Source organism: Aythya ferina (genome assembly GCF_964211825.1).
Source record: "Aythya ferina genome assembly, chromosome: 4".
NCBI classification, from domain to species: Eukaryota; Metazoa; Chordata; class Aves; order Anseriformes; family Anatidae; genus Aythya; species Aythya ferina.
This window is the reverse complement of record NC_140300.1, coordinates 72,144,837-72,155,999: the sequence shown is the minus strand read 5'-3', so window position 1 is coordinate 72,155,999 and position 11,163 is coordinate 72,144,837. Positions and strand designations below refer to the sequence as shown.

The 11,163-nt window shown below is 46.0% G+C and overlaps 1 protein-coding gene across 1 annotated transcript; it reads right to left on the bottom strand.

Annotated features, from left to right (window-relative positions):
* Positions 1-1,338: 1,338 nt before the first annotated feature.
* CYP2U1 (cytochrome P450 family 2 subfamily U member 1) lies at positions 1,339-10,992 on the bottom strand. The gene is made up of 5 exons (XM_084518963.1): positions 10,503-10,992; positions 7,897-8,529; positions 5,653-5,814; positions 4,799-4,966; positions 1,339-4,372 (listed from the first exon to the last, which is right to left on the bottom strand). Exons 1-5 carry the CDS (start codon positions 10,933-10,935, stop codon positions 4,194-4,196), a joined length of 1,575 nt encoding a protein of 524 aa, XP_084375089.1. The 5' UTR covers positions 10,936-10,992; the 3' UTR covers positions 1,339-4,193.
* Positions 10,993-11,163: the final 171 nt, after the last annotated feature.

Here is an 11,163-nt window from a genome sequence, read left to right as displayed (position 1 = left end):
GGGGCTGCTCCTCGGCCGCTGGGGGGCTGCTGGCACCCTCCCCGGTGTCCCCAAGGTCAACCCGATAATGGCGAGGGGCTGGCTCCGTGTGGGGGCTGCCTTGGTGCCCGTCCTTCACGCCGCGCTTCCCCCGGCTGGTGGCGTGGTAGCAGGTTATTTCACAGAATCACAGAATTTCTAGGTTGGAAGACCTCAAGATCATCGAGTCCAACCTCTGACCTAACGCTAACAGTCCTCCACTAAACCCTCAAAATCAGGCCTGCTGTGCAGTGTGCCATCAGCACACAACTAGACAGACATTTCATTTTCAAGCCTAGGCAAACTATAGGAATCCCCCCAAATCTAGCCCTTCCTTCACAAACACTAACACTAACTTATCAGACACCCTCTGCCACCCTTTTCCACCTAATTCCTCCAAAACCTGAAGGACTTCAAGCCAGCAACAACTGACAATGCCACAACCGTAGCACTTTTCACTTGAGTCAGCACGGAGGTAACCATTAAGCAACTTGTTTTCTTCAAAAGAGCTGAAGTATTTTTGGATCCGTGCACTTTTGAGTACAAAGTGTAATGAGAAAATTTTCTGTGCCGCGCCTCATCTGGCTTGAGTCAGGAACGGTAGCAGGCTGCTGGGAACAGCTTCACCCAAGCAAGCAGGCTCAGTCACCGTTCCCTGCGTATACAAATGACCGAGTGGGTAATTAACACCGTCCTCTAAAACCAAGTTCCCTGTGCCAAGCTACTTGCAGCATAACTCCAGGTTTAAAACCCAGGACTTCCCCAGAGAGCAGCCAACCCTCTGTGCTGAGCTCTCCAAGTGCAGCAGGCAGGGCTCCAACCCATTTCTCCCCAACAAGCACTTCACGTACGGCCCACTCATCCCTTCCCCTTCTGCATTCAGGGGCCTCCTGCCTCTCTTTGCCCCCCTCAGGCCCCAGCACCTCTGCCCTCTGACTCCTCTGCACCAGGGGTCCAACAAAACTACACCTCAGCTCCTCAGACCGTCCATCTCCTCTTTGCACCTCCTCCCTTTTACCTCCTCCATCTCCACGCCTCTCTCCTCCTTTTACTCTTTCGGAATAACAGGGTTTGTAAAACTGCATGGAGGGAACGAAGAGACATACTCTATTACTTGCTCATAACATCCTGCTATTATATTTTCCCAGTTTCACCCCCCCACCACCCTCCCACTACTTCCTTGACTCCCCATCCAAAACATTCTGTAACATCTTCTCACTCAAAAGCTTTTTGTTTTACATAACATGTAAAATGCCAAATATCGCAAGCTTAGCCAACAAATGGAATTCATTAAAATAACTGCGCAAAGCTGTCAAGCACTTACTTAGGAATGACTTTATTAAAAATAAAATTACATTGAAGCAAATTCTGAAGTAATTTTTAGAAATAAAGACATTTTCATCATTCAGAAATAGCCATCCATTTATATAAATGTACATTTTTCAATAAGGCATTTGAGATGCTTCCTCCTCCAATAAAAAAAAAGGGAAGGGAAGGATAAATCTACAATACAAACCAGATCTGCTGCCACTTTATTTACAGTTTACCAAAGATGGCAACACGGTTTTGAAAACACAAACATTGCATTGCTATTGTTTAGTTACTTTTGTGGCATCCTACACCAACGTCAGTGCATCTGGAAGCGATGAGAGGCAGGTCTGTACTGTCACTTCCAACAGCATCTTGGATTCAGGCAGACACTGACACGGCTGCACTGCCACATCACTATTTTGAGCTTGTCACAACACACGGTGTTTGATTATAGGTATCACCAGAAATTACACCTTTAAAGTGCTTTTTGTAGGAGGGTAATTTTCAAAGCTGACATTTTAAACTAAATCCAGCAGGCAAGACACGCACAAATATATATAATTCCACATACTAGGAGATTATGTGAATCATCTCTTCTTTGGAATCTTTAAAAAAATAACAATAAAATACTAAAGTGCTTTTCAAATATGTCCTCATGATTAAAAGGACAGATATTTTATATGTCATTAGTTGCACACTAACATCATTATGTGTTTATAGAGGCATTTCAACAGAAAGATAAATATTATCAGCATTTCACTTTAGCTTTCAAATTAAGCATTTAAGGATTTCCAGTCAAAAATCCCAACTGTATATTATTCATTGGAAAATATAAAGCTAAAGAAATAAATGTTTATCACTCCAATGAAGTCAGCTTTTAGTGCAAGTTAATTAGCAACGGTAGCAAACTCAACTTCTTATTGTGCAATCTGGTTTTCAAAAATTTCATACCAAAAAACAAACAAACAAACAAACAAACAAACATCCTCCAGCAGGGGCTATCCTATACAGTGAAAACTTAGATTTTATAAGAACTGGACGTTCTCACAAAAAACAGAGGGGTACCAGACTAACCAAATTCATTATTCAGAAACTAAGCCATTGTGTTACTTGTAACAGCTAAGGAAAAGCTTAATTGAAACCCAAAGTATCTGACAGTCTTTGCTAGGCACAAGTTGGCTTTAAAACTTCGAGTTAAAAAGTGACAGAAACAGAGCTAATTTAAAGCTTACGGACTGAATTTTCTTTTGCAATTTAGGTTTCATTTCTGCTACAGAATTCCCAATTTCACTTTACAGTCTATTTCACACTCCAGTCTTGTAAACTTGACATCAGGAGCACTGCTAGTATTTTCTATATTTCTAATAAGGACAAAAATGCCTTAGAAGAATACATACATATTTATTTTATCTAATACGAAACTCTGATAGCTCAAAAGGTATATAAAGAGATTTAAGGATTGTTAAGAACATTATGTAAAGGTTAATTGTTACACATCTCTCAAAGACTACTTTAGACATTTGAGAGATCTTTTTATTTAAATGGCTTTACTGAGTGCCCTGTTCTGAAATACCTGACAGGTTTCGCTGACGCTCGTTCTGACAAAGGTCAACAGCACCAAAATTCTGCATGAGAAAAGAGTAAGGTCCTGTCACATTACTTTTATACATACAACAGATCTTTTTACGGCATTTGGGAGATACCAAAGAAACATCCTCTATAGTCAGACCTCAAGTTTGTCAGATTCCTCATTTTATATGCCTAAGACCTATGTCCATAGTGTCGTTTTGATGCGCATTTGACGCAAGACTCCAGTTCTCAAAGCCAAAAAGGTTGTGGCAGTACTATCCCCGCTGCCCGTACAGGAAAATCCTGAGTGCAAGCCCCCAGCTTCAGGATTATCCACACAGAGGTCTCCCTGGTGAGCAGGCTGTTGGTCTCACCCAGGCTGCAGCCAGAGAAAAAACCATCAGTTCTGACTCGGAGAAAACAGCGAATGCGAAGCACAGATGTAGTCTTGAGTATCTGTTTGGCACCAGAGAAAACAGGCTTCTGCTTTGTGTTAGGGAAATCAGCTCTGATGTTTAGGAATAAAACATCTGTGCCCAGAGGCTGCGCACTCCTTTCACACCCCCAGGTTAAGAACGTGGCATGTCCAAGGATTTGTCTGACCTCCAAGTGAGCCTGGCATGTGCATTATTATTATTTTTTTTTTTGAGTTGGTACATGCATATCGTGTTTACAGTGAGCCCTGATAGTCAAGGAAGTTTGGATCCGAGAATCGGGACTGATTTGATCCAGTCTACACCTATGACTTCCTCACAAGAAAGAGTGCTCCAAGGTTAAAGCAAGTGTCATTTAGTCCTTTGAAACAAAGATTTGTTGTTATTTAGGCTCTGCTAGAATGTTTCTTCACACAGAAAAGGCTAATACCCTGTTAATCGTTAATTCTTCTGATATTAGACAATGTCCTTCACATGTTGGGTGGGTTAAATGTTCACATTCTGCTTTTACCAAAATAATAATCATTATTCATTAAAGTAGCAACAGATGTTTTGGACCATTCTCCCATAATTAACATCCGACAAATGGACAGCATTAGCTTAACAGACAGAGGGCTCAAGCCCAGCAAGTTTTAGTATCAAATTGCAAACTATACAGTCAGTTCCTCTGTGGAATGCAACAGCTAACCAAAAGAATGTTTTCTATCCAGAACTGTAAATGGATCTTTCTCACTGATATGAAATGAAAGCCTACACAGTCACCATTTTTCTGGTAAGAAATTATCAAAATAAGCTGGAAAGAAAATAAAGCTGGAATTAAAAAGTGCAGTATTTCTTGGTTTCCTCGTTTGTGACGCTGTATCATCTCTTCAAAGCTATTATTTTGAACGGACACGGAGCTAACGTTAGACCAAACCTTCCCTCCATAGATGGTTTTGTAGCATTTTCAGGGTACACAAAGGTAAAACTTTGCATTAGACTTGCAAAAATTAAGAACAGCTCCATTTTCGCCAGCTGCTCTCCCATGCACACACGTTTACCTGAAGAACAGTTAGAAAGAGATGTGTTACTGTTTGATGCTGCTGAGCCAGCTGTTAACACACATGCAACTCCTAGCCTAGCATATCCCAAACACAGAATTGCTCAAGCCATGAGTAAATCACAGACTTCCAAAGCTTTGGTCTCCAGTATTTGAGTCTGAATTTTGCTTAGGTTTACTGCCTGGTATAAACAGCATTTACATCCGTAGGAAAAGTGGTGTCAAAGTAAGATTCATCACTTCCCATTTCTGCCCGGCAACTGGAGCTCTGAGGAACCCGACCCATTTTGCAAGCCACCAAGTGAAATAATAAAACAAGCTCTGCAGAAAGTCCCGTGAGTCCTTGTCAATCTCATGCCTCTGAGGCCCTCTGCTTGAAAAACGCCACCACCCCCAAGCAGCTCATGAGTGCGTGTGGATATCTTACCCATTCCAAAAGGAATGAAAGCCTCTTTCTTAATTAGCTGGCCATTTTCATCCAGAAATCTTGCTGGCTGAAAGTCATCCGGGTTCTCCCAAATGTTAGGATCTCTGTGCACTGCCCACAAGTTGGGCACGATGACGCTGCCCTTAGGAATAGTGTATCCCTGCAGCACTTCGGACAAAAGCACAAAGACAGAGGATCTGACACACTGCCAGGAGCAAACACAGACGACTTATTAAAAAAAGAAGCCTGGAAACCACCACGACACTCAGACAGAACCCCAGCTGCGGGCTGCAAACGTAGCAGGAGCTTGAGGCAAAGGTGACTGCTGCTAGCCTCGCCGGGGCAGCATCACGCAGGCCAGAGCAGCTAGAGAGACACCGAGCCAGGGCAACAGCTCCCTGCAGGGAAAAAGCAGCGGAGAAGCCTCAGCCACGTTTTACTCTGTAAACGTGTTTACTCACGTTTAGTTCTGTATGTTACATGCCTTTCAGCAAAGCAAAGCAGCTACTTGAAATTAGTATTTTCAGAGTTTTGTGTCTGATAGCCAAAAAACAGCTCTGCTGTTCGATGCAAAGGTGGCCTCTCAGCTTTTAACTACCACAAAGCACATGAGTTAACACAAACTGACCTCTGGGAAACAGACTCTACATTAGAAAACTTCTGGATGTCAGGTCAGGCGTGCTGCTTACCTAGGTGGGTATCTTGAGCCCACCCACTCTCTGACTGGCATTTCCCATACCGAAGTTACACGTCCCAGTGCATAAATGAGGCCTTTGTAAATTCTCACCAGATGTCCCATCAGATTTTCACCCACCAAGGAAATGCTGTATGAACAAGTCTCTGCAAATGCTTACCAGTGGTTTCTGAAGCCATTCGAGGAATGGAAAGGGGAACCACGGCCGTCATCCTCTGCACTTCCAAAATGGTTGCCTCTGTGAAGGGCATTTGAGCCTTGTGGGTGAGAGAGGGAACCTTGTCACGTCCCAGAACTGCTTCGATTTCTGCATGAACCTTCTCTGTTCGAAGGGAGTGAGAAAAATGAAAGAGATGCACAATATGTGAGAAGGCATGACCTCAATTTCACTTGTCTGTGCTTCATTGTTTACACAGATTTGGCAAAACCGACTGCGAGACATGATTTCCTAGCAGGAATAGCTATGCCAGCAGAAGCCTACAGAACAGCCTCATTTAAGAAAAAAACAACCAAGCACAATCTTGACAACTGTCCAGAGGAAAGCCACTGGCAGGACAGACACTGACAGCACCGCTGCATGGCTTAAGTACAGGAAAAGCTCTGCTCCAGATCCAACCTCAGTTTGCCATTTAACTATATGGTAACTTGAACTTGAAAGCATCAAGTTTCTGGCCAGAATTAAAAAAGAACAAAGCCAGACTGCAGGCACTGCATGCTGCAGCTGGTCTCTGGTCCCTGAAAAAAAAAAAAGTCAGTTCTCTAAACTGGAAAAGGTGCTGAAGAGATGGGCAAGATGTCAAGGCAGCTGCTTTGGGTACTCTGCTCCGGAGCAGGCATTCTGGTGCTGTTACTGCATGCACCACAGACACCCAACTTGCTCTTGCTGTTTCCTGCTTTCTGCTCACAGAACCCAGAACCCAAACTCAGCTACTTCCCAGTTCCCCAGGAAGGACGTTCCTTCCCCCATACAGCCCTTCTGCAAAGGGAAAAAATTAAATTAATGAGCTGATCTCCATGCTCAGTCCTATAAAGCAAAAAGGGTCAAAGTATTCGTTTGTCCCTTTCTTCAAAGACAACCTTGAAAGAGGAGAAGACACCACAATCAGCCTTCCATCCAAAATAAGAAGTCAGTTTTCAGGTTCCACCCTTGATATCCTGACTATTTTGTGGTGGTCCAGCTTCCCTTTTCCAAGATGTGGAATCCAGGCTTCTGAGAGTTCAAAGTTTTTGCTCTTCTCTCTCCCTAGTGCCGACTCCAGATTAAATAAAAGCCCAGTGAAAAAAGTTTCCTGGTTTCAGAGGCAGAGAAGCACCCCAAAATGTCATATGGGCTGCGTTCAATGAACATTTGCTGCCACCTATTGGGTTTGCTAGGAAAACAAGTCCTCCTATGAAGAACACACAACAAAAAAAATACCTAAATGGTAGGAGGTCTGTTAATGGTCTGGCCCTCGGGTACCTGCTCCACTACGCTTCATGGATTTAAAAATCTCACAGAGCTTCAGAAGTCCAGGGCCAAAAATAAGTGAGGGAACAGACTGAAATAAAGTACTCCCTGCTGCCTCCATCCACGCACATGCAGGAGTGAGCACGCACTCACACATATCCCTCTTCTCTTTCCCATGTAACAAGGAAAACTGCCTTCAGCAGACAAATACATACTCCCTGATTTCCCCCACCCCAAACAGCCCTTCGTTTGCCTGCCCTGAAAGTATCTGTCTGCACCATTCGCTACTGCTGGAAGTTATGCATTTCTTGTATCTCCTGTAGGAAACAAGACAAATATATTGACAGGGATTAAAAAAAAAAAACAAACAAACAACAAAAAACACCACCACAAAACCCTTCCAGATATCACTTGTGTAATTTAGAACATATCTCATTCTTGTACCTGCCTATCAAGTCAAGCAGTGATAACCCAGGATCATTAAAAAAACAGAAGAATGAGCCCATGCGATACTGTTTCAAATCTGTCCTTTGTGAACCTTGTCTGCTGAAGTGATACCCTACTTTGCAACCTTTGCTCAGCAACCTGTGTTGACACAGATTATTTGTACAACAAACTACGATCTTGACCTATTTAAACAGATTATTCCAGACAGATAGGGGCTGTAAACACTATCTATTTGCTAACTTGTAAAGCAGCTGAAGTACCTGAAAACCTCAAAATCTCAGGTACTTAAGGAAAGTATTCCTGGTTTTAGGTCAGAGGTTGGACTCGATGATCTTGAGGTCTCTTCCAACCTAGAAATTCTGTGATTCTGTGTTTATATTTGTTGCACATGCACGTGTAGTAGCAGCACCCCTAATGACTTCTATAGTGCAGCTGTTTGCTTCTGCTTCTGAAAATCCATCTGGAGTTTTTTAGCCTGGAATAAAACCCCTAGAATGAACTTGGTCTTACCTTGCACATCTGGATAGAGGGACATGTAGAGCAGGCACCACAAGATCGTGTTGGAAGTTGTGTCTGTGCCCGCGATGAACAGGTCACCAATGATAAAAAACAGGTAGTCTTCATTAAAACTGCTCTCCTTGTTGTTCTTCTGCTCTTCCGCGTGGAGGAAGTACATATCAATGAAGTCCCTGGGATTTGCTGCATCCAGCGTATCCCTGTGCTGTGCAATTATTTTTTTGAGAAAAGCAGTCATGTCTAACTCTGTCTTCCTAAGTTCCCTGAAAGGCCCGAAGGGGAGGTAGTACAGCCACGGGCAGATGTTGACCAGGATCATGTAGCTGTTCACACTTAGCTCCAGTGCGCGGGCCATGTTCTTCAGCATCGTCTTGAACTCGACGTCCTCGTAGTTGAAACGCCTGCCGAAGGCCATGGAGCAGATAACGTTGGACACCGCGTTGCGAATGATCGGGAAAGGATTAAATGCATCCTTCCCGTGCTTCAGCATCTCCTCCTTTATGAACTTCAGCTCCTCTATGATCTTGGGCTCCAAACTGTGCCTTCCCACTCCAAAATGCCGCAGCGTGGACAGAGAGAATTTCCTTTGTTGCTTCCAGACAGGGCCGTAAGGTGCAAAAATAACACCTGGAAGAGAAAGAAACAGTCTGAAACCACTCCGCTCTGCTTGCAAGGGGAAACAGTAACCCAGGCCTGCAACCCCTAAACCAGAAGAGAAAGAAAAGTTACACGGCAACTCTGTCCCAAGCGTTGGGCTAGGAGCTAGAGGAGGCACACAGCTCTCCCAAAACTTCTTCACAGCAGCCCTGGGAGGCCCACGGGTCCCACACGGAGCAGATCTCCACGCTGCAGCCCGTGGAGGAGCCCCCGGTGGAGCAGGAGGGCTGGGGGGAGCTGCTGCCCACCCGTGGGGGACCCGTGCTGGAGCAGTTTGCTCCTGGGGGATGGACCCCGTGGGATGGAGCCGTGTGGGAGCAGTTCCTGAAGAGCTGCAGCCCGTGGGCAGCCCCTGCAGGCTCAGTTTGGGAAGGACTGCTGGGCAGAGAGCTGTTGTGGCAGAGCTCAGCTGCCCAGCTGGCTGGAAGCACCGCATATTCATCATAACCAATGCTTTTTCTTCAGCTATAATCTATATAAGTAAGGGATACGCGTGCTGCAAATACCCAGGGAGGGTGAAGCCAGATTCAGAGCCAACCTGACTTGCATCTCCACAATTCTGGTGCCTCTAGGCACACGTTCTGGGTAATTATATCCTTACGAAACACCACTCAGCTCCTTCCCTTCGTGTAAATATTGCTCACTTACAAACAGAAACATCTCCTGTTAACCTAACAGACCACACCAGAGACACTGCCACAAAACCAAAATACACTGCCAGCTACTTCTGATGGACTCCTTGGTCAACCCGATAATGTTTGAAGTCACCAAAACAAGGGAGAGTTTTGCTGTTGTTCTCCTAATGTAGTGACATCATCAGTTTTTTTTTGTTTTTGTTTTTGTTTCCAGAAATAAAATGTTACTTTATAAAAGCAACATCAATTCTACTGTCAACTGCAAATCTTACTGCTAAGCTTAAATGGAAGAGAAATGGCCACAAGAAATTGGCAACAGGAAGACGCACCATTTTTCAACACTTAATGTCACCTATGTTTCTGTTAAGGCTTCATGTTCATAACCCCTAAGACAAAAAGCAGAATAAACAAGTAAGAAATCTGTAGATAGAAACACAGAAATTTGCAGAAACGCGAGACAGCTGTACCCTGAAGGGTCTGCAGTCCCAGAGGTGTAATAGCTCAATATAACACAGAGCTGGAAATCTTTAAAGCCACGCTGTCTGATTACATTATTCCTAGTATTAACAATGGACTGAAAAATATAAACACACGACCCAGTTCCTAAAGTCCTAAAGCAGGACGCTGGGATGAGTCGGTACAGGCTGCGAATCCGCTGCATTTCCCCCTCTCTGTACAAACACAATCCTTAGGAAACCTACTCAAATGCCCATTACCTGGCACTTTAAAAACAGAACCAAAAACTTTTCAAATCCCCTTTTTCCTGTACAGTTTCCAGGCAGCGCTGCTGTCATCAGACACGTGGAAGGGCTGTGCGGGAAGGGGTTTATTTGGGGCTGAATTTGCCAGGTCAATAACCAACCTGGCTTTCCAGGGCTCGGGGCTGGGGTGGTTTTGTTTGCTTACAGCAGCAGCACAGCTCAAACTGCTCCAGTCTCTAGCTGCTCGTCCCCTTTCCAACCTTGGTCCTCGCTAAATTTACAGGACCTGACAATATTCACGCCCTGTAAGAATTGCACAGCAGTAAGATGTAGCTAATATTGCTAAAGCAGCATCCTTAGCCCATCCCTTTTTAAAATTAATTTAAAAAAACGCATCTACGCTAGCTGGTTGCTTTTTAATCAATACAGCCTAGGTCCCTCTGATCTTAATTGATCCACGCTAAATGTCAGCGCGCTCATTAAGCTCTGGGCGCTGCAATTAAAGGCAGCCCCATCCGTTAGATGCCCCCGATGCCGTTCGGGAGCCTTATTTCTGCCTTAATTTCCCCAAAACAGGGCCTCCCCCGGCCCCATCCCCTCCCCTTACCCTTCTTTCTGGTGATCATCAGGACGATGGGGACGGAGGGGCGGTCGCTGAACACCTCCGCCTGCTGCACCAGCGCCTCCCGCACCGCCCCGAAGGTGTTGAGGACGATGAAGGGGCGGCTGCCCACGAAGAGGCGGAAGATGCCGCCGTACATCTTGGTGAGCCCGGTGAGGAAGACGTGAGGGGAGAAGACGGGGGAGCCCCGGCCGCGGCCCCACACCTCCAGCACCCACCTCCGCAGCAGGGGCGGCGGCAGCAGGGCGAAGGCGAAGTTGCCCACCAGCGGCCAGGGCGCGGGGCCCGGCGGCAGCCCCTGCGGCTCCCCCCTTCGCCTCCTCCTCCGCAGCAGCCAGCAGCAGCCCAGCCAGCACACGGCCGCCAGCAGCAGCTCGGTGGCGCTGGGCACCCGCAGCAGCCACGGCCCCGCCGCCATCCCTTCGAGAGGCGCCCGCGCTCGGCTCCCCCCTAAGATGGCGGAGGCGAGGCCTGAGGCGGCGCGGCCGCCCCCGGCGCCCTCACAGCGCCCGCCCCGGGGCCGGGCTGCGCCGCCGTGCGCTGGCAGCAAAGCCCCCAAAGGACGAGAATGGGGCCGAGGGACTACGATTTAGTGGCTGGAATGGTTTTTTTGGGGGGGAAACGGTGTCTAAAGGCGCCCCCGAGG

What these genes read in the sequence shown, in the direction of transcription:
- CYP2U1 (XM_084518963.1), bottom strand. Translation starts at nt 10,935, where the DNA reads ATGGCGGCGGGGCCGTGGCTGCTGCGGGTGCCCAGCGCCACCGAGCTG. An exon ending in GATGATCACCAGAAAGAAGG is followed by an intron (nt 8,530 to 10,502) that starts GTAAGGGGAGGG and finishes TTTCTCTTCCAG; the next exon opens with GTGTTATTTTTGCACCTTAC. An exon ending in TTTCATTCCTTTTGGAATGG is followed by an intron (nt 4,373 to 4,798) that starts GTAAGATATCCA and finishes ACTGTTCTTCAG; the next exon opens with GTAAACGTGTGTGCATGGGA.